This window comes from Peromyscus leucopus, chromosome 19 (genome assembly GCF_004664715.2).
Source record: "Peromyscus leucopus breed LL Stock chromosome 19, UCI_PerLeu_2.1, whole genome shotgun sequence".
Classification (NCBI taxonomy): Eukaryota; Metazoa; Chordata; class Mammalia; order Rodentia; family Cricetidae; genus Peromyscus; species Peromyscus leucopus.
In genome coordinates, this window is record NC_051079.1 from 26,988,873 (window position 1) to 27,012,024 (window position 23,152).

Here is a 23,152-nt window from a genome sequence, read left to right on the forward strand (position 1 = left end):
TCCCTCAAATAAAAATTTATTGGCAGGCAGTGGTGGTGCATACCTTTAATCCCAGCATTCAGGATGCAGAAACAGGTTGATCTCTGAGTTTGAGGCCAGTCTATGCTACAAAGTGAGTTCCAGGACAATCAGGGCTACACAAACAAGCCCTGTCTAAAGAGAGAGAGAGAGAGAGAAGAATTATTGACTTTGACTTTACAATAAAAATGTTTTATGTAGCCTACACATTTTCACTTCCTTTGCATTTTTTAAAAAGCATACACAAATGTAGCCTCTGTTACAGCCGTTCTTTAAGTATTAATGGAAACAGACAATGACATCTAAAAACGGCAGCTCTTCTACTTCCTGACACTGTAGTAGATACTTTCAGAATGAGTTTGTAGTTATCAATGGCCTTACTGAAAATGGGCAAATGCAGGTGATGATTCAAGACTTCCAGAAAAGTGTGATACCATTTCTATTCTACAAGATTCTAAGAAATACTTCCACACACACACAAAATAATAATAATAATAATAATAATAATAATAATAATAAGTGAGTATTTTTCAGGGAACACTTAAGATCATTTGAAATTGAATATATGATTCTTCTGTTTTATTCACTCTCTTATAGAGAGAAATATAAATGTCATACCTGCATATTTAACAGAAATAAAATCCTCTACCAGTGTCACAAAACGGGTGCAGTATGAACTTAAGACTCTAAGTGTCGCTGTTCCCTAACCCGAGCAAGAAAATCAGTGGGAACTGGGTTGTGTCCTGTAGAGATACCAAACGCTGTGCAGAAATTCTAACCTGAAATGGTTCTCAACTGGTCTCTGTTCATTTAAGTGCCTTTACCTCTGGTTTTTTTACCTCTGGCCTTTACCTCTGCATTACAAAGTGGGGCGGAGCTGTTCGTCCTACCAGTAATCGCTGGGAAGTCTTTAACAAGCTAGTCATGGCGGCTCTGCAGAGGCGCCCGCCCTGCGGCGAGCTGCTTCTGTTTTTCAATCTCCTGTGGTGGTTGTGGGGTTCCGAAGCTGGGCAGATTCGCTACTCTATTCCCGAGGAACTGGACAAAGGCTCCTTCGTGGGCAGCATCGCCAAGGACCTGGGGCTGGAGCCCCGCGAGCTGGCGGAGCGCGGGATCCGCATCGTCTCCAGAGGTAGGTCGCAGCTTTTCTCTCTGAACCCGCGAAGCGGCAGCTTGGTCACTGCAGGGAGGATAGACCGGGAGGAGCTGTGCGCTCAGAGCACGCCCTGCCTGGTGAGCTTTAACGTCCTTGTGGAGGATAAACTAAGTCTGTATCCCGTGGAAGTGGAAATAGTAGACATTAATGACAATGCACCGCGATTCTTAAAGGAAGACTTGGAAGTGAAAATTCCCGAAAATGCAGCTCCATCCTCTCGTTTTCTACTAATGGATGTCTATGACCCTGATGTGGGAGTGAACTCCGTTCAGAGCTTCAAGCTCAGCGGTAGTAGTCATTTCTCAGTACATGTGCAAAGCCAAGCCCATGGGCCCAAGTACCCGGAGCTGGTGTTGGAGCACACCCTGGACAGGGAGGGAGAAGCGGTTCACCATCTGATCCTCACTGCCATGGACGGTGGTGACCCTGTCCGAACAGGCATGGCACGAATTCTGGTAACTGTCGTAGATGCGAACGACAATGCTCCAGTATTTACTCAGCCTGTCTATCGTGTGAGTGTTCCTGAAAACCTGCCAGTGGGTTCACGGGTGTTAACAGTTAATGCCACAGACCAGGATGAAGGAGTCCATGCAGAAATAACATACTCCTTTGTGAAGATCACAGAAGAGATCTCGCAGATTTTCTGCTTAGATCGTTTAACTGGAGAAATTTCCACCTCTGAGACTCTAGACTATGAGGATTCGAAATTTTATGAGCTGGATGTTGAAGCCCGGGATCAGCCAGGTCTTCAAGACAGAGCAAAAGTTTTAATAACCATCTTGGATGTGAACGACAACGCTCCAGAAGTGGTCGTTACATCTGGTAGCCGAGCAATTGCTGAGAACGCACCTCCGGGGACGGTGGTTGCTCTTTTTCAAGTTTACGATAAAGACTCTGAACAGAATGGCCTGGTAACATGTTCTATCGCAGAAAGTCTCCCATTTAAATTGGAAGAATCATTAGACAATTATTTTCGATTAGTGACGAATGCAGAACTGGATCGGGAACAGGTGTCCTCCTATAACATCACTGTGACAGCCACGGACAGAGGAGCGCCACCTCTGTCTACCGCGAGGCTCATCTCCTTAGATGTGGCAGACATTAATGACAACCCACCAGTCTTCTCCCGATCGTCCTACTCGGTTTATGTCCCTGAGAATAACCCCAAGGGCATCTCCATCTTCTCTTTGAACGCTGTGGACCCCGACAGTGAAGAGAATGCCGAAATCATCTACTCTCTGACCAAAGAAACCCTCCAGGGCGCAGCTCTGTCCTCCTTCCTCTCTATCAACTCCAACACCGGTGTCCTGTATGCACTGTGTTCCTTTGACTATGAACAGTTTAGAGAACTGAATCTACTGGTGTCGGCCAGCGACAGAGGGACACCCCCACTCAGCAGCAATGTGTCACTAAACTTGTTTGTGCTGGACCAGAATGACAACGTACCTGAAATCCTCTACCCTGCCCTCCCCACTGATGGCTCCACTGGTGTGGAACTGGCTCCCCGCTCTGCAGAGCCTGGTTACCTGGTAACCAAGGTGGTGGCAGTGGACAAAGACTCGGGACAGAATGCCTGGCTGTCCTACCGCCTGCTCAAGGCCAGCGAGCCAGGGCTCTTCTCAGTGGGGCTGCACACAGGTGAGGTGCGCACTGCTCGAGCCCTGCTGGACAGAGATGCACTCAAGCAAAGTCTGGTGGTGTCTGTGCAGGACCACGGCCAGCCTCCTCTCTCAGCTACTGTGACACTCACTGTGGCTGTGGCCAGCAGCATTCCTGACATCCTGGCTGATTTGGGCAGCCTTGATCTTCCACACAAATCTGATGATTCAAGCCTTACCGTCTACCTGGTGGTGGCCGTGGCCACCGTCTCTTGCATCTTTCTTGCTTTTGTCATGGGGCTGCTAGTACTCAGGCTGTGGCACTGGCATAAGTCAAGATTGCTGAAGGCCACAAGGAAAGGTGTGTCAAATCTGTCCACTTCACACTTTGTGGGTATTGACGGGGTGCAGGCTTTTCTGCAGACCTATTCCCATGAGGTCTCCCTCACAGCAGACTCAAGGAAGAGCCATCTGATCTTTCCCCAGCCCAACTATGCCCACACACTCATCAGTCAGGAGGGCTGTGAGAAAAATGAGCCCTTACTGACACAGGAAGATTTAACTTTTTGCAAAGAGGAAGACTCTCTTGATCAGGTAAGTTTATTGCTTTTATTTTTTTTAAAAAAAAGAAACAGGAAATTGTAATTTTCTCTTTAAACAGCGGTGAAGTCTTTTCTCTTTTGCAATGAATGATATTTGTCATTGTTTGCTTATGAATTGTCTCCCAGAGATCCAAGGCTTGCTCTCCAATAAAAGTAGTCAGACTTGAGCTTTTGGAAAGGTATTGCATTGTAAGGATCCTGATCTCATCAATGGATTGATCCACTGATGGGTTCATAATTGGGTGGACTATTGGGAAGTGATGGAAGCTCTCAAGGGTGGGGGGTCCCCAGTAGGAGAAAGCTCATTTCTTGGAGATACATCCTTGAAGGGTGTAAATATTACCCCTGGACTTGTGTGTACTGATACCACAAGGTGAACAGCCTTGCTCTACCACATGTTCCTACTGTGATGTTCAGCCTCACCGCAACCTCAAAGCAACAGAGCTAGGGTACAGTGAACGAAACTCTGAACCTCTGAGTCAAAACCAAATCGTTCTCCATTTCAAATGAATTTAAGATGTTTTCATCACAGCAATGAAAATGCAACTAAAATAATATAATTCTGATGTTCTCCATTTTTATCAGCAGAGCTCGGTCTCTTCTTGATTTTCATTGGGAAAAGCTTTTATTTCATACTCTAGACTTGTTTGCTCCTTTTTTCTGTATCATTGATTTTGTACATCTCATTCTCAAGGGTTTTTCCTATTATAGGACAGTTAAACAATTTCTATTCTAAGCTGAAAATGGAATTAAAGAATCTACTATGTCCAATTAAGATCTTAGCCTTTTATTTTCCCTCAGTATTACATAATAATTGCAGATGTCTTCCAATATGATGGAGATTGGAGATGTGTCACTGGAGAGTCATTTTCCTTTTTTTAAGACAAGGTTTCCTGTGTCCCAGACTGTCCTCACTTAGCTGACCTTGAACTTCTAATCCTCCTGCCTCTGCTTCAGGGGTGTGCACTACCACACCTGGTTTACACAGTGCTGAAAATCAAACCCAGGGCTTTGTGCATGCTATGCAAGCACTCTACCAACTTTTGCCAGTTCTTAGTGAAAGTTATGTGCACATTCTTTATCTCTGAATCTTGGCTGTTTCTTCCCATATTTGCCTTTTACTGTACTACTTAGTGGGAGTTGGCTTTCTGTTCCAGAATTTTTTTTGTGAGCGTTGACTAATTTTGGCTTGGTGATAAACCGATTCCTGCTGTACAGGTTGAGTATAGACTACTTTCAAAGCTGGATTGCTTTGCTGATCTGCCATCCTTTATAGTCTCATTCTTTCACAGGGCATAGTTTGAATATCACATGTTTGTCTCAGATCTTTGAAAAGAGGAAAACACATAACCTTCCAAATGTTGTCAGGGCCATTGAAAACCCCTGTATGGTTCTTGCTTCGGTCAGAGGTCACAAATGTACTGGACTTCATTTTGGCTGCTGCCACTTCGATGGTAGCAAAGAAACAGTCCTTTTTACTTCTTATGAATTAAATTTAAAAATCACTGGTGCCTGTGGAGGGGACTACCTAATCTTTGGTGCTTAAAAAACTGAATAAGCTGGGTAATGATGGTGCATGCCTTTAATGTGGCAGGCGGATCTCTGTGAGTTTGAAGCCAGCCTGGTCTACAGAGCGAGATCCAGGACAGGCACCAAAACTACACAGAGAAACCCTGTCTCAAAAAACCAAACAACAAAAAAAAAAACACCACAACTGAATGATATGCTTAGAACCATTTGTCACTTGTTTGAGCCAATGAAAATCTCTATGGTCTTCCAATTGAAACTAAAATTTTAAACCTTGCTTTATCTACCTCACACAATTCTGGAAGATGAAATAAAACAACTTTGTGGACTCTTTCTCCATCAGTAAATTAGTATAGTAGACAAGTGTTGACATCACCATTATTATAATTGTTGAATTGTTAAGTAAATTACAGTGGCATGTGTGTATTAGGTACTTGATAGTATTTAATAATGAAAATGAGTTTTAATATAAAATCACTTACGGGAAATACCTCTAAAAATACAGACTGACTGATGAATTGGAGGACAAAGGCTTAACAGATACAATGAAAATTTACATAATTTAGCATTTAAAGAAAATAAGCTTCTGTCATGTAGGAACTCTATATTTAATACAAAAGAACTTTGTATCTAAGTGTTTGAAGAAAATGGGGATTATCATTTAGAGGAGTTGGTTTACTGTTTATGGCCAAAGATACAAATAATGTTATGGATTACCAAGCAGAAGATGGTGAATCTTTTCATTGTCAAAGTTATTCTAACAGGAATAACAAGAAAGGGACTCCTAATGAGGTGGGAGAGTCTACGATTGGCGCTCTTCAAAAGTAAGCTGATGATGATTAGGTAGGTGTGGTGATGCACATCTTAGTTCCAGAACTTAGGAGACTGAAGTGGGAGAAGTCTGAAGCTAGCCTGTGCTACATAGTGAGAAACTGCCTCAAAAGAGTAGGGGGTAAAATTGATAGCCAAGGAATTAATAAAATTCAGAAGCTTTGATAATTTGATAAGTTGTCGAACAATTAATTTTTCCCAATCCTGAGTTAGAAGATTTCATGATCCAACAGTAGAACAGGCTGACTATCATATAACTGAATTTGGTGTTCATGTGTAATAAAAACCTATCTTAGAATATGTATTGAAAATGTACGATGCTCTCCTTTGTAACCTGATGCTGACATAATGAAGTTAAGAGGCTGAAATCCAGCTCTGTGCTACAGTATTTCCAGCAATGCACAAAACACCCACATCAGTCTTCAGTACGACAGAGCTAAGTAGCAATGAGCTTGCCTTGCTTACCTGATGCCCTTGGTTTAAACACTACTACAAGGAAGGAAGAGGGAGGGAAGAAGAGAGGGAAGAGAAAAAAGAAAAGAAAATGGACAGGGAAAGAGAGAAGAAGAAAAACAAAACATTAGATTAATTTTTTAGACAAGATCTAGAACTCCCTGTGTGCCCAGGCTGGCCTTAAACTTGTGATCCTCCTGCCTCCATCCACCCCCAAATGCTAGACTCCCACCATACTTGACTGTTTGTGTTTTAAATAAGAAGATAGGAGTAGTACATGTCTTCCTAAGCCAATAACGTGCCATTTACCTGTTTGTAGTTATTATGGAAGTGTTTGTTTCCAATCATAACTTTTCAAATCTGTTCGTTTGAACATTGGTAATATGATTCTTTGATTTTGTTTTAATTCAGTATTAATTGTAAACAATCTATATCCTGTGTATTAGTCATGTGAATTAAATAGCCTCCTACACAAATATGGTTATTTGTTTCATAAGCTCTGAGAGAACCAGAGCTGTTTTACTGTATCATCAATTTTGAGTGATTTTAATTACATCTTGAATATCCATCAACACTGCCAAAGCTAGCTAACTGGATTTCATGGGTAAATGCCTGTTTATTTTAGTCTTTCACCTGAGTTTCCTGCGGCCATATAATTTGAACAAATAAAACATTTCACTGTAGAAAAATCTATCAGATTCTACTCCCACAGCAGTCATTTATTCATGTGAGCTGATCAACTATTAAACATCGGGAAATCATGAACTAAAGGAAACTTTTTGATCAACTTACCATGCAAATAATTAATACCAAGCTAAGTGTCAGAGAGTTTGACCATGTATTGGGTTTTGAATCCTCATGGAAACAAATCCTCAAGATCACCTGGCTGTTTTATCACCTGCATAAATCATCCATTCCTAATCAAACAGCAGTCGAGGTGACGGTCGTCAAGGGGAAAAAATAAACTGTCAGAGAGTCGTTGTAAAGTACCTACATTTTTAATAAGAAGTCAACTAAATAGAGCTCCAAACAAATGGTTCATCAACAGAAAATTTCACAGAGAATGTAAAATATTATATAAAGATATATTTGCAGTGTAGAATTACCGTATAGATTTTAATAACCTTTACATGTTTGCCTGCAAACGCCTAATTTTCTGACTAAAATGTGAATTGGTGCTCAAGAATGTAACTTCAAAGTTGCTTCGTGAAAGATACTTTTTTAAGTATTTGGATTATCAAATAGTCTATACCTTAAAATGTATCTTTAAAGTGTGCTCGTGGTGTCTGGAGTGAAGAAATTTAAGTAAACAGAAGTTTAAAGAATTAAGCAGCTTTATGTAAAATCAGTTCATTTTGCTTCAAGATGGTGCAGTAACTTAGAAAGGACTCTGCGTGCCGCTGTTCACCAACCAGGAGAAAGTGGTGCCAGAGCACAGAACCACCGAGTTTACATACAGCACAAAGAGAGGACAAACAGATACTCTCCCTCCTCCGAGCTGCGCCAGACTCAGGCCTTTATTCAGCTGGATTCCCGGCTTCTCTTCCGCACACTGGGGGTCCGGGCGGACACAACTGGGTCCTGAAGCCCATTCCGAGATCTCTTGGGGTCTGAGCAAGATCCGCAGGACAGCAATGGCGACTGGGCAGAGGGGCGCGGACTACAGAGGATTCGTGCTGCTCTCCATCCTCCTGGGGACCTGGTGGGAAGCCCGGGCAGGACAGATTCTCTACTCCGTGTCTGAAGAGACAGACAAAGGGTCTTTTGTGGGAAATATCACCAAGGATCTGGGACTGCAGCCTCGGGAGCTGGCGGAGCGCGGAGTCCGCATCATCTCCAAAGGTAAGACCCAGCTTTTCTCTCTGAACCCGCGAAGCGGCAGCTTGGTCACTGCAGGCAGGATAGACCGGGAGGAGCTGTGCGCCCAGAGCCCGAGGTGTCTCATAAGCTTTAACATCTTGGTAGAAGACAAAATGAATCTTTACCCTATAGAGGTGGAAATAATGGATATTAATGACAATGCTCCCAGATTCTTAACAGAAGAAATAAACGTAAAAATAATGGAAAATGCAGCTCCTGGGATGCGGTTTCCACTAACTGAGGCTACAGATTCAGACGTGGGCACGAACTCCCTCCAGAATTATCAGCTCAGCCCCAATCGCCACTTCTCCCTGGTTGTGCAAAGTGGAGACGATGGGACTAAGTACCCGGAACTGGTGCTGGAGAAGGTTCTTGATCGGGAAGAAGAGGATGTTCACCATCTGGTTCTCACAGCCTATGATGGTGGGAACCCACCCCGATCTGGCACCCGCCAGCATCCGCGTGACAGTGGTGGATGTGAATGATCACACGCCAGTCTTCTCTCTGCCCCGATATCAAGCGACAGTCCCTGAGAACGTGCCAGTAGGCACAAGACTTCTCACAGTAAGTGCTGTCGACTTGGATGAGGGAGTCAACGGGGAAGTGACATATTCTTTCCGGAAAATAACTCCAGAACTTCTACAAATATTCCAACTGGACTCCCTTACAGGAGAATTGTCTACTTTAAAAGGTCTGGATTATGAAGAATCCAGCTTCTATGAACTGGAAGTTCAGGCTCAAGATGGTGCTGGTAGTCTGACCAAGGCAAAAGTACTGATCACGATTTTGGACGTGAATGACAATGCCCCAGGAGTGACTGTCACATCTGTGAGCAGCCCAGTCCCGGAAGATACACCCCCTGGGACAGTGGTGGCTCTTTTCTACCTCCAAGACAAAGACTCAGGAAAAAATGGTGAGGTGACCTGCTCTTTTCCAGAAAACCTGCCTTTTAAGTTAGAACGATCAATTGATAATTATTACAGGTTGGTCACCGCACAAAACCTGGACCGGGAAAAGACGTCTATGTACAACATCACACTGAAAGCCACGGATGGTGGAATTCCCCCTCTGTCCACAGAAACTCACATATCCATTCATGTGTCAGACACCAATGACAACCCACCCACCTTCTCAGATTCCTCTTACTCCATCTACATCCCCGAGAACAACCCGAGAGGCTCCTCCATCTTCTCAGTGACTGCTCAAGACCCCGACAGTGACAAGAATGCCCAAGTCACTTATGCTTTAGCTGAGGACACCATCCAGGGGGTACCAGTGTCTTCCTATGTCTCCATCAACTCTGACACTGGTGTGCTATATGCGCTCGGATCCTTCGACTATGAGCAGTTTCGGAATCTACAACTCAGAGTGACTGCACGCGACAGCGGGGACCCGCCTCTCAGCAGTAATGTGTCATTGAACCTCTTTGTGCTGGACAAGAATGACAACGCCCCTGAGATCCTGTACCCCACCCTCCCCACTGATGGCTCCACGGGGGTGGAGCTGGCTCCCCGCTCAGCAGAGCCCGGATACCTAGTGACCAAGGTGGTGGCTGTGGACAAAGACTCGGGCCCAAATGCGTGGCTGTCCTACCGTCTGCTCAAAGCCAGCGAGCCAGGGCTCTTCTCGGTAGGGCTACACACGGGTGAGGTGCGCACAGCGAGGGCCCTTCTGGACAGAGATGCGCTTAAACAGAGTCTGGTGGTAGCTGTCCAGGACCACGGCCAACCCCCACTCTCAGCCACCCTGACGCTCACTGTGGCTGTGGCCAACAGCATCCCTGATGTTCTGGCAGACCTAGGCAGCATCCGGACCCCCAGCGAACCTGATGATTCAGACATCACTCTCTACCTGGTGGTGGCGGTGGCCACTGTTTCCTGTGTTTTCCTTGTCTTTGTCACTGTGCTATTGGCTCTCAGACTGTGGCGCTGGCACAAGTCACACGTGCTACAGGCTTCGGGTGGTGGGCTGGAAGATATGCCTGCCTCGCACTTCGTAGGTTTGGATGGGGTTCAGGCTTTCCTACAAACATATTCCCATGAGGTTTCACTCACGGCAGACTCTCGAAAGAGCCACATTATCTTCCCTCAGCCCAACTACGTGGATACACTTATCAGCCAAGACAGCTGTGAGAAAAGTGATTCTTTGTTAACATCCATAGATTTTCAAGAATGTAAGGGTGAAGCCCCAAGTGTGCAGGTGAGTTCTCGCCTTTACTTCTTCTGTGTACCTGTGTGTGCGGTGTTCTCACAATGCCAGATGTTGTCTTCTATTGCTTTCCACCTTGTCTGTTGAGGGAGGGGCTCTTATTTAAAGCCAGAGCTGCCCAATCTGACTCATGTGGCTAGTCGGCTTGCTCTGAGATCCCTGTCTTCATCTCTCATGTCCTAGGATCACAGGTGGGCCACCATGCCTACCTGGTACTTACATGGGTTCTTGGGATCCAAACCGTGACTCACGCTTTCAGGCAGGGCTAGCAATGTATCCATGAGCCATCTCCAAAGGTCCGTCTTCCCTTATCTTTATTTCCACAAGACTTATATTTTGAGTGAAATATTTCTATCATTTTGCAAAAACAAGAACTTCAAAAATGTAGGTTTAAAACCATTAAAATGTTGCAGGAAAGTTTACCATTTTGTTTCAGTGATTGTACTTTGGCAAGAAGCACAGGTTGTGATATCTTTTAATTAAACCCTGTGGACAAGAATGTGAATAAGTAGGCTAACACATTTTTGTGCTGTCTACTGACTTTCCACTTCACTTTCTTTTTTTTTTTTTTTTTTTTTTGGTTTTTTGAGACAGGGTTTCTCTGTGTAGCTTTGCGCCTTTCCTGGAACTCACTTGGTAGCCCAGGCTGGCCTCGAACTCACAAAGATCCGCCTGCCTCTGCCTCCCGAGTGCTGGGATTAAAGGCGTGCGCCACCACCGCCCGGCCCACTTCACTTTCTTAACTCAAATGTCATCTAAGTGAAAATGAATTGTTGAGTCTTTCACTTTGGCTACTTTCCAGGGATTCTTCCTAGAACTCACATCTGTAAAGGCGTGTTAATGGTCTTTTCAACCTGAAGCATTTCTCTGCTTTGCTTCTATCTCCATGTAATTCAACTTAGTGGCCTTAAAAATCAAGCTCAGCGGAGGCTGGAGATATGGCTCAGTGGTTAAGAGCACAGACTGTTCTTCCAAAGGTCCTGAGTTCAATTCCCAGCAACCACATGGTGGCTCACAGCCATCTGTAATGATATCTGGTGCCCTCTTCTGGTCTGCAGGGACACATGCAGACAGAACACTGTATACATAATAAATAAATATTTTTTAAAAAAGCAAGCTCAGCTATGTAAAGCATGCTCATCTACTAAAGTTGGGTTGCTTGTAGAATATTAGATAGATGCTTAAGGATGAAATGTGTCCAGCTGGGTGGATACCTTTACTCAGTAAAATGCTTCCTGCACAAGCATGAATACCTGAGTTTAATTTTTAACCCAGTGCTGGGGAGGCTGAGACATGCAGATCTCTGGGATTAGTCTGGCTAGCCTAACCTAACTGGTGAAGCCCGAGTCCCAGTGAGAGATGCTGACTCAAAAAACAGGGTGGATGGCTCCTGAGGAACAATGCCTGATATGTTGCTTTGACCTCCATACACAGTTCACACAAAAGAATGAAATGTGTAAAGCATCACTAGGATCTGTACAAAAATAGACATGGTATCTAATACCACACTAAAATTAATTAGTCAAAATAGATGAAGTATGTCACATAAGAGGACAGCGCAGGGTAGGTGTGGTGGTTTCCCTTGATTGCAACACTCAGGAGACAGAAGCAAGGCCTCTAGGCCAGCCTCTTCTATTACCACCCCAGAATCTTTTCAAGTGTTGTAACTCTATTTGAAAAATGGACAACTGCATGTCTTCACACACAACTCCAACGTATTCTTTTGGTAGTACTCTAGCTGAAGTGTCTGTGAACATACTGGGAAAGCTGGTTCTACAAAATAACCACCTCAAATTGTCAAACCCAAGATCAAATTCACTTTCATTTATCCGTTCTTCTGGGGGACAAAAGATTAGAAATAATAAGTTTGGGGATTGACTACTTCCATATTCTTTCACAGAGTGTTTTCTAAACTACACTTATCTGTAAGAGGAACGTGACAAGGTAATAATGACTACTGTGACCCTCTGAGTGCTAATTATAAAGTTTTTTCTGTATTTTTGGTAGTATGAGAGAATATTTCGCTCCTGTGGTGTTCCAGTGTGTAATCATTTAGAAAAAGAACAATATCGCATTTTGTGAAGAAAGACACACTGGTGTAATAGGGTTTCCAGGTATAATGAGAAGAAACTGGCCTAATCAACACATATTAGATTCTCAAATACATTCTTAAACAAAGAGGAGAAGTCATCACTAAACTCAGGGAGCTATTAAAAGCAAGTTTCCCAGGAAGGTTCCCCTCCAGGTCTGAAGTTATCTTGAAATATAAAGCAAGTGCATAGGAAGGAATACTAGTGTTCTACAGACTTTAGTCCTTCGTATCACAAGGTAAACTGCTGCTCCCTCGGTGATTTGAATATTGACTTTATAGTTTATAATGAGAATAACTGTAATGGGAGACGGGTGGCCTAACAGATCAGCCTGTATCGTTTCTCTACCTGAGATAGTGGAGGTGAAGATCTCATAATACTACTGTAAGGCAATTGTTCCAAGTATTTTTCAAAACGAAATGAGTTGGATGGTGAGTACGAGTTGCACCTTTGGAAAAACACATTTAATCCCAACATTTGGGAGGGAGAAGCAGGTGGATCTCTGTAATTCAAGGCCAGCCTGGCGGACATATCTCCAGGACAGCCACACTATGTAGACAGACCCTATCTCAAAAGAAGAAAAAGGGATAGGGGATGAAGAAATGGAGAAGAAGAAGAAGGAGAAGAAGAAGAAGAAGAAGAAGAAGAAGAAGAAGAAGAAGAAGAAGAAGAAGAAAAGAAGAAGAAGAAAGGAAATGACACTCTTAGAAAATGAAGTAATGAAGTATATCAGAATAGATATGCCTTTAAAAGGAGATAAGACACTAGGAATAAAAAAGGAAGAAGGAAAATTATCCCACCTTATTGCTGCTCAATAAACATGCAATGTTGTTGCTCCCTGGGATTATTTAGGCCAAGACTGTGTTACAGTCATGTTTGGCTCACTAGTGGAGTATTAAAGATTAAAGTACGCTTATGTCAGCAGATATTATTACTTTAGAGATAAAAACCTGGAAATTTGTGCTAAAAAGCGTTTCCAACAATAGGTTTTGAATGTTATTAAATATATGGAAACTACTGATTAAAAACTTCAAACAGCAGAGGCTGCAGTTTCCTACTGTGGACTTTGGGTGTCGCTGTTGGACAGACTGGAGAGCCTGAAGCTCCACTTCCCGCGCAGCCGCAGAGCGCTTTCCTGTCGCCCTTTCTCCGCCTTATCCTTCACACCGCTTTTTCCAAGCAAAAGAATTGTTTCGTAGACTAGAATTGTCGTAAGAGTCCATTTGGAGCCCGGAATATCCGCAGCACGGAGCTTCCTTGTAACCCGGCGTCTCCAGACTGGTGAGCAAGCAAAGGGAAACCAGAAGGATGCGGGAGGGCGCTGCCGAGAGGCGCCGGGTGCAGAGGCGGCCAATGCTCCTTCCCTTCCTGCTGTCTTTGTTCTGCCCCGCGCTCTCTGAGCAGATCCGCTACAAGATCCCCGAGGAAATGCCCACCGGCTCTGTAGTGGGGAACCTCGCCAAGGACCTGGGCTTCAGTGTCCAGGAGCTACCGACGCGAAAGCTGCGTGTCAGTTCTGAGAAGCCTTACTTTAGTGTGAGCGCAACCAGCGGGGAGTTGCTAGTGAGCAGCAGGCTGGACAGGGAGCAGATTTGCGGGAAGAAGCCTGTGTGCGTTCTGGAAGTTGAGGCTGTTGCTGAAAGTCCGTTGAACTTTTATCATGTGAACGTGGAGCTTGAGGACATTAATGATCACATGCCAAAATTCACGCACACATCCTTTGAATTGCAAATAAGTGAGTCCACAAAACCAGGGACACGATTTATCTTAGGATCCGCCCATGATGCAGATATTGGAACCAATTCTCTGCAGAATTACCAGCTGAGTCCCAATGATCATTTTTCACTGGTGAATAAAGAGAAGTCCGACGGTAGTAAATACCCTGAAATGGTATTGGAGACACCTCTAGACCGGGAGAGGCAGAAATCCTACCACTTGACCTTGACTGCTTTGGACTTTGGGCATCCACCCCTCAACAGCACTGCGCAAATACAAGTCCTAGTGACTGATGCCAATGATAATCCTCCAGTGTTCAGCCAAGATATATACAGGGTGAGCCTTCCAGAAAACGTGCACCCAGGAACCACGGTTCTTAGGGTGGCTGCCACAGACCAGGACGAGGGTGTCAATTCCGAGATCACGTTCTCTTTTAGCGAAGCTGGCCAGATCACCCAATTTAACCTGGATTCTAATACCGGGGAAATTACCACTCTGGATACATTAGACTTCGAAGAAGTCAAAGAATATTCCCTTGTTTTGGAAGCAAGGGATGGCGGGGGGATGATTGCACAATGTACAGTGGAGATAGAAGTCTTGGATGAAAACGACCATGTCCCTATAGTGTTATTCCAATCTCTACCGGATCTCATAATGGAGGACGCCGAACCAGGAACACACGTCGCTCTGTTTAAAACGCGAGACAAAGATTCTGGACGCAATGGAGAAGTTATCTGCAAATTAGAAGGCGGCGCTCCGTTTAAAATACTCACTTCTTCTAGAAACACGTATAAATTAGTGACGGACGGGGTTCTAGACCGCGAGCAGAACCCAGAATACAACATCACTATCAGAGCCACCGACAAGGGTGACCCGCCCCTCTCTTCCAGCTCTAGTGTCATCTTGCGTATTGGCGATGTGAACGATAACGCTCCAGTTTTCACAAAGGTTTCATATGTGGTCCAAGTTTCGGAAAACAATCCGCCTGGAGCCTCCATCGCTCAAGTCAGCGCCTCGGACCCAGATTTAGGGCCCAACGGCCACGTCTCCTACTCCATCATAGCCAGCGACCTGGAGCCTACATCGCTGTGGTCCTACGTGACCGTGAACGCGCAGAGCGGAGTGGTGTTCGCTCAGCGCGCCTTCGACCACGAGCAGCTGCGCTCCTTCCAGCTGACTCTGCAGGCGCGCGACCAGGGCTCGCCCGCGCTCAGCGCCAACGTGAGCATGCGCGTGCTGGTGGGCGACCGCAACGACAACGCGCCGCGCGTGCTGTACCCCGCGCTCGAGCCCGACGGTTCCGCGCTCTTCGACATGGTGCCACGCGCTGCCGAGCCCGGATACCTGGTCACTAAGGTGGTGGCTGTGGACGCAGACTCGGGACACAACGCCTGGCTGTCATACCACGTGCTGCAGGCCAGCGATCCCGGGCTCTTCAGCCTGGGGCTGCGCACTGGCGAGGTGCGCACAGCGCGTGCCTTGGGCGACAGGGATGCGGCGCGGCAGCGCCTTCTGGTCGCTGTGCGCGATGGTGGACAGCCACCGCTCTCGGCTACAGCCACGCTGCACCTGATCTTTGCTGACAGCCTGCAGGAGGTCCTGCCAGACCTCAGCGATGATCCTCTGCCCCCTGACCCTCAAGCCGAGCTTCAGTTTTACCTGGTGGTGGCCTTGGCCTTGATTTCTGTGCTTTTCCTCCTGGCTGTGATTCTAGCCATCGCACTTCGACTGCGACACTCCTCCAGCAGCAAGGCTTGGGGCTGCTTTCAGGCAGAAGTTGTGGTTCCCCCCAACTACAGTGATGGTACTTTGTCGTATTCCTACAACCTGTGTGCTCCACCTACGGGGAAGGCAGAATTTAACTCCCTGACATGTAATGATCAGTTGAATTCAGGACAAGATATACTTTTTGGAGATTCAGCGGGGGCCTTGTTTCCACTTAATTCCAGTGAGTCAACCTCCCATCAGGTGAGTTTCCTGCGATCATAAGGTACTCCTTTGTACTCAGTTCTCCGCATTCTCAGGAAATATATGCTTTCCAGATAGAGCCAGTTCTTAAGGCAATAACAGTGAAGAGTTAGTGGTGTGGTTAAATGTTAGAGCACCTGCCTAGTATGCTGACTCAGTCCCTAAGAGCACCATGAAAAGTTTTAGTGGGTTAAAAAAGCGCTCATGGGGGCTAGAGAGAGACTCAGCAGTTAAGAGCACTGGCTGCTCTTCCAGAGGACCCAGGTTTAATTCCCATCGCTCACATAGCAGCTGATAGTTGGCTATAACTTGAGTCTCAAGAGATCTGACTCCCTCTTCTGGCCTCTGATGGTACCGGGCACACACAATGCTCAGACACACATGCAGATAAAACCAATACTCATTAAATAAATAAATAATCTTGAACAGTGACCATATAATTCTTCAAATAATAAGGTATGAGCACTTCTGTGCCTTGTAAGTATAATGTACCAACCTCAGGTGTTCAGTAGGTGGTCTTAACTACAGTGTGAAAAATCTACTGACTCTCCTTAGAATTTAATGAGATTTTTCCATGAATTTCCTTCCTGTTGCTTAATACAAGATGAAGACTTATTGTAGCTTGGACATACTGTAAGTATAAAAGCAGTCATTGAGCTGGATGTGGTGGTTCACATCTTTAATCCCAGCACTCGGGACGCAGAGCAGGTGGATCTCTGAGTTTGAGGCCAGCCTAGTCCTACAGAGTGAATCCCAGCACAGTCAGGGCTACACAGAGAAACACTGTCTAGAAAAACCAAAATCAAAACAAACAAGAAAGTTGTAATTGGAAGTTTCTTATCCCATCTGCCTGTTGTAACTGGAGGTGGAGCCTTTCTGTCCTGATTGCCTGGTCCCAAATAAACACACAGAAGTTTATGTTAATTATAAATGTTTGGCTGATGACTCAGGTTTAATACTAGTTAGCTCTTACATTTAAATTAACCCATATTTCTTTTCTATGATTTGCCATGTGATCCGTGGCTTATTACCTCATTTTCTATATGTCTGTCTTCCTTGGCAGCTGGCTGGCATCTCTCTTGACTCTGCCCTTCCTTCTTCCTGTATCTGAGTTTGGCTTTTGTGCCCTGCCTTTTCTGCCTAGATATAGATCAAAACAGTTTTATTTACCAATCAATGAGAGCAACATGTATTCACATCATGCAGAATCCCACAGCAGCCTATTCCCAAATAACCACTCTGAGGCTTATATTAATTGTAAATGCTCAGTCAATAGCTGAGGCTTATTACTAACTAGCTCTTACATTTTAAATTAACCCATATTCCTTATTTACTCTCTGCCATGTTGGGGTACCTTTATTAGTGTGACACATTCATCTCCTGCTCCCTCTCTGCATTGGCCAGCAACTCCTCTGACTCCACCCTTCTTCCTCCCAGCGTTCTCAGTGTGACTGTCCCTCCTATACTTCCTGCCTGGCTACCAGTCAGTCAGCTCTTTATTAACCAATGAGAGTAATACATATTCACAGTGTACAGAAGGATTAGTCCACAGCAAAAAGGTCATTGAGGGCCAGCAGTTAAGAACATTGGCTGCTCTTTCAGAGGACCTGGGTTCAAATCCCAGAACCCACATGGTGGCTCACAACTGTCTGTAACTCCAGTTACATGGAGATATGATGCCCTCTTCTGGTCTCCAAGGGTACAAGGCATGAAAGTGGTACACAGACATACATTCAAACAAAATACTATACTCAAAAAAAAAGTCACTGAAATAATCCTTAAGGAAAACAAAAAACAAAAAAATATTTTCTACTGATGTATCTGCTACAGTTTCTATAATCTGTTGTTTTGTTTCTTGTGATTAATTCCTTTCCCACCAGAGACTCCCAAAATAAGATCTCTTAAGCTTAGCTTTATGTACATGGTCCCTTGTAATTTTGTGCAATATATTATGTGTGGTCAGTTACTTAGCAGGAGGCTCAGTATTCATCAGAAGATCAAAAGGTTTGATAATACATGTATATAATGCCAGCATTTGGGAAATGGCAAAGCCAGCCCTGGCTATATGAGACCCTTTCTAAACAAACAACTAAAAACCCAGAAGGTCAAACGCAGACTGTCATTGCTTGAAGCATAGGTTTTTGAGAGTTTCTTTGTACTGATGCTCATTCAGTGCACTCCCCCACAGAAAAAGAGAAGAATAATGCTTTCCCTCTGTTCCTCCCTGACACGCTCCAACACAGTATTTAAGAATGACTAGTATTGTCTGTATGTACATGGTGTGGGGGTAGATGTGCAGGTCAGGGGACAACTTTGTAGATTTCACTCTTTCCTTCCACCTCTCATTCGGCCTCCAAGGATAGAACGCATGTCACAAGGCTTGGGAGGCAAGTGCTTCTGTCTGCTGAGCCCTCTGGATGGACTCTCACAGAAAATTCACTGTCTTTTCGTTGTGCTCCTAAACCAAGATATGTAGAGGTCTTCCACAAATTAGACTACCTCTAGGAGAGAAATAGTCTTGAAGTTTTTAAACTTTCAGGCAAACTTGCCAATCTGATGTGTATATAAAAAATAATAATGTATACAAAAGGTCATCATCGGGTCACTCTTGCTGGGCAGTCCGTAGCACCTGCTTCAGTTACTGACCACTTCAAACTATTGATGGAAAGCGTTTTGTAGTGGCGTTTACTGTTTGGCTTCTTGTGAAAATTATATGTTCCTCACTTTTTGTTGTTCTTTGGATGAAAGGTATAGTAGTGGAGAAAACCGTGTGTGTGTGTGTGTGTGTGTGTGTGTGTGTGTGTGTGTGTCCCTTAAACAGTAATCTGGTTTAAAATGTAATTATTGCCAGGCTTGGTGGTACACACTTTTAATCCCAGCACCAGGAGGCAGAGGCAGATGGAGCTCTGTTTTGTCTACAGAGTGAGTTCCAGGACAATCAAAGCTACATCGTTAGACTCTGTCTCAAAAAAGCTACCCCACCAAAGGGAGGGATAGAGTTTTACTTTTAATTGTTGTCTTTATCTGTTCCTTTCAAGTATCTTTCAACTAGGAAGAAATCAGTGATTTAAATAAAATAACAAGTCAGTATAATCTGTTTTAAAATTTTTGAATCGTAAAAGTGTTTGTCCTGTTAAAATTTCACAACGTTCATCTGAAAATTTATCGGTGTGTAATTAAAATAGAATTTAGAAAGGAATGATAAAATCACCAACTCTGTGGAAGTCTACTACGATGGTTAGTTTAAACCAGATAAAAACAATCTCCAAATAATCATCTCTAATGGGTCTGTTTTAGTCTAAAAACAGAGTTCTTAGTTAAGTCATATACAATGAAAACATTCGCACAAAGCTAAAAAACAATGGGAATTAAAACTGCCCTGTTTGCTTTTAGAAGTGAAGGTTCTTTTGATGTAAAGTAATCAGTCATTTGATGTAATGCTAACCCACAAATCTAATAATTAATATATCCACACCTTTTCGCGCGCACACACACTTGCACCTTCTTCTAAAATATGTATTTAGGAACAAATTTAAACTTAAAAGTAATGAAAAGCGCCTAACTTGTAAGGCTTAAATAACTGCATTTAAGTGCAGTAACAATTTAGGACTCTGAGCGCCGCTGTTCACCTGCTGGGAGAGCAATGCACAGGAAAAGCCATCGAATTCTCAGCGCTGACAAAATCAGACTGGCAGATTCCAGAGTCCAACTGCGGGACTGCGGTGAAATTCCGTCCCTAGATTTGTGGCTCTCCAGCTTTCCATAAGATTACTGTTTCCATCACCACAACCAAAGAAAGGTAAACCAGCCGCCTATGCCCTGTGAAGACTGAAGGGGTTCTTTCGCGAATGAACAATGGCCGCTTCCAAGAATCAACACCGGCGCGGCGGGCTGGTCCTATTGTGTACGCTGATGGGGACGCTGTGCCAGATCGGGCTAGGACAGATTCGCTACTCGGTGCCAGAAGAGACAGACAAAGGCACGGTCGTGGGTAACATCTCCAAGGACCTAGGACTGGAGTCGCGCGAGCTGGCGGAGGGCGGGGTCCGCATCGTCTCCAGAGGTAGGTCGCAGCTTTTCTCCCTGAACCCGCGGAGCGGCAGCTTGGTCACCGCAGGGAGGATAGACCGGGAGGAGCTGTGCGCTCAGAGCGCGCCCTGTCTTGTAAATATTAACATTCTAGTTGAGGACAAAGGAAAACTCTTTGGGGTAGAAATCGAAATAGTTGATATTAACGATAATAATCCGAAGTTCCATGTTGAAGATGTGGAAGTGAAAATTAATGAAATCGCTGCCCCTGGAACACGGTATCCACTCCCAAAGGCTGTTGATCCAGATGTGGGCATGAACTCCCTCCAGAGTTACCAGCTCAGCCCCAACAAACACTTCTCTCTGGACATGCAAAGGGGAGACCACGGGCTATAAACCCAGAGCTGGTGCTGGAGCGCACCCTGGACCGAGAGGAAGAGCCCATTCACCACCTGGTCCTCACGGCCTCTGATGGCGGCGACCCTCGCCGCTCCAGCACAGCGCTCATCCAGGTCACAGTGTTGGATACAAACGACAATGCCCCTGTTTTCGACCAACCGGTTTACCGCGTGAAAGTCCTTGAGAACGTGGCCCCGGGCACCCTGCTGCTCACGGTAAGAGCTAGCGACCCGGATGAGGATGCCAATGGGAAAGTGACATACAAATTCCAGAAAATTAATGACAAACAGTCCTTGTTATTCCATCTTCATGAAAACACCGGAGAAATGACAGTAGCGAAAACTCTGGACTATGAAGAATGTTCACTGTATGAAATGGAGATTCAGGCCGAAGATGTGGGGGCGCTTCTGGGGAGGAGCAAAGTGATAATTATGGTAGAAGATGTAAACGATAATCGGCCGGAAGTGACCATTACATCTCTGTTTAGCCCAGTGTTGGAAAATTCTCTTCCTGGTACAGTGATTGCCTTCCTGAACGTGCATGACCGAGACTCTGGAAAGAACGGCCAAGTTGTCTGTTCCACACACGAGAACTTACCTTTTAAATTAGAAAAGTCAATAGACAACTATTACAGACTGGTGACATGGAAATATTTGGACCGAGAAAAGGTCTCACTCTACAATATCACAGTGATAGCTGCAGATCTAGGAACTCCACCTCTGTCTACTGAAACGCACATTGCCCTGATTGTGGCGGACACCAATGACAACCCTCCTCGCTTTCCTCACACCTCCTACACAGCCTACATCCCAGAGAACAACCTGAGAGGGGCTTCCATCTTCTCCTTGACTGCACATGACCCCGACAGCCAGGAAAATGCCCAGGTCACTTACTCTGTGTCTGAGGACACCGTACAGGGAGTGCCTTTGTCCGCTTACGTCTCCATCAACTCAGACACTGGCGTCCTGTATGCGCTACAGTCTTTTGACTTTGAGAAGATCCAAGACCTGCAGTTATTGGTTATTGCCAGCGACAGTGGGAACCCTCCACTCAGCAGCAATGTGTCGCTAAGCCTGTTTGTGTTGGACCAGAATGACAACACCCCTGAGATCCTGTACCCCACCCTCCCCACTGATGGCTCCACTGGCGTGGAACTGGCTCCCCGCTCTGCAGAGCCCGGTTACCTGGTGACCAAGGTGGTGGCGGTGGACAGAGACTCGGGACAGAACGCCTGGCTCTCCTACCGCCTGCTCAAGGCCAGCGAGCCAGGGCTCTTCTCCGTAGGGCTGCACACGGGCGAGGTGCGCACTGCTCGGGCCCTGCTGGACAGGGATGCCCTCAAACAGACCTGGTGATGGCAGTGCAGGACCACGGCCAGCCGCCTCTCTCCGCCACTGTGACGCTCACGGTGGTGGTGGCTGACAGCATCCCTGAAGTGCTGGCTGACTTGAGCAGCATCAGGACCCCTGGGGCCCCAGAGGACTCTGATCTCACGCTCCACCTGGTGGTGGCAGTGGCTGTGGTCTCCTGTGTCTTCCTCGTCTTTTGTCATTGTCCTCCTGGCCCTCAGACTTCAGCGCTGGCAGAAGTCTCGCCAGTTCCAGGGCTCCAGAGGTGGATTGGCCCCTGCACCTCCCTCACATTTTGTGGGCATTGACGGGGTGCAAGCTTTTCTGCAAACCTATTCTCATGAAGTCTCCCTCACTTCAGGCTCCCGGACAAGCCACATTATCTTTCCTCAGCCCAACTATGCAGACATGCTCATTAACCAAGAAAGCAGTGAGAAAAATGATTCTTTATTAACAGCCATCGATTTTCATGAGAGTAAGGATGAAGATGCTTGTGCTCTGGTAAGTTCGGTTCTCTGATTCTCAGAGGAATTTTGAGATATGCCAAAAGTTTTGTGTGCGTTTAAATGATGGTAATGTAAAACCAGACACTTAAAAGTCATAGGTGTTGAAAAGCTTGTTTTCAAGAGGGTTGGACAAGGCCTGGGGATGTAAGCTAGTTGTCAGAGTGCTTTTCTAGCTCACACAAATCCTGAGTTTGATTCCCCACCACCACATAAACTGAGCAGGGTAGCACATGCTTGTAATCCTAGCACATGGGGGTGGGGTGACAGCAGGAGGATCACAAGTTCAAGGTCATCCTCTGGTGCTTTATTAAGTTCAAGGCTAGCTTATGCTATGTGACACTCTGTCTCAAAACACACCACAAAAGGCCCGTGCAAAAAGCTTAGACAAGGCCAGTGGCACATACCTTTAATCCCAGCACTCGGGAGGCAGAGGCAGGCAGATCTCTTCGAGTTCGAGGCCAGCCTGGTCTACAAAGCAAGATCCAGGACAGGCACCACAGCTACACAGAGAAACCCTGTCTCGAAAAACAAAACAAGGGCTGGGCGGTGGTGGCGCACTCCTGTAATCCCAGCACTCGGGAGGCAGAGGCAGGCAGATCTCTGTGAGTTCGAGGCCAGCCTGGGCTACAGAGCTAGTCCAGGACAGGCTCCAAAACTACAGAGAAACCCTGTCTCAAAAAAACCAAAAAAAAAAAAAAGAAAGAAAAGAAAAACAAACAAAACAACAACAACAACAAAATCTTAGACAAGACATTGTTCAACCTTTAAAACATCCCATTATTTTCATTACTCATTTGGTTAAGAACTAATTATCTACCACACACAATACGTTTTCTACTTGT

General features: G+C 45.3%; 4 protein-coding genes across 4 annotated transcripts; all 4 read left to right on the forward strand.

The window, feature by feature from the left end:
- Window positions 1-545: 545 nt before the first annotated feature.
- On the forward strand, window positions 546-3,859 carry LOC114687120 (protocadherin gamma-A6-like). The gene has a single exon (XM_028861821.2). It carries the CDS (start codon window positions 943-945, stop codon window positions 3,415-3,417), a length of 2,475 nt encoding a protein of 824 aa, XP_028717654.1. The 5' UTR covers window positions 546-942; the 3' UTR covers window positions 3,418-3,859.
- A 1,209-nt stretch (window positions 3,860-5,068) lies between these two features.
- On the forward strand, window positions 5,069-10,806 carry LOC114687119 (protocadherin gamma-A7-like). Its single transcript, XM_028861820.2, is given in 2 exon segments — window positions 5,069-8,500; window positions 8,502-10,806. Coding segments are annotated over 2 exon segments (2,520 nt in total). The 5' UTR covers window positions 5,069-7,819; the 3' UTR covers window positions 10,341-10,806.
- A 2,170-nt stretch (window positions 10,807-12,976) lies between these two features.
- On the forward strand, window positions 12,977-16,753 carry LOC114687121 (protocadherin gamma-B4-like). Its single transcript, XM_028861822.1, has one exon. The coding sequence runs from the start codon at window positions 13,652-13,654 to the stop codon at window positions 16,046-16,048; it is 2,397 nt and encodes a 798-aa protein (XP_028717655.1). The 5' UTR covers window positions 12,977-13,651; the 3' UTR covers window positions 16,049-16,753.
- A 2,227-nt stretch (window positions 16,754-18,980) lies between these two features.
- LOC114687124 (protocadherin gamma-A8-like) lies at window positions 18,981-22,766 on the forward strand. The gene is given in 4 exon segments (XM_028861824.2): window positions 18,981-20,447; window positions 20,450-21,799; window positions 21,802-21,998; window positions 22,000-22,766. Coding segments are annotated over 4 exon segments (2,436 nt in total). The 5' UTR covers window positions 18,981-19,882; the 3' UTR covers window positions 22,324-22,766.
- Window positions 22,767-23,152: the final 386 nt, after the last annotated feature.

What these genes read in the sequence shown, in the direction of transcription:
- LOC114687120 (XM_028861821.2), top strand. Translation starts at nt 943, where the DNA reads ATGGCGGCTCTGCAGAGGCGCCCGCCCTGCGGCGAGCTGCTTCTGTTT.
- LOC114687121 (XM_028861822.1), top strand. Translation starts at nt 13,652, where the DNA reads ATGCGGGAGGGCGCTGCCGAGAGGCGCCGGGTGCAGAGGCGGCCAATG.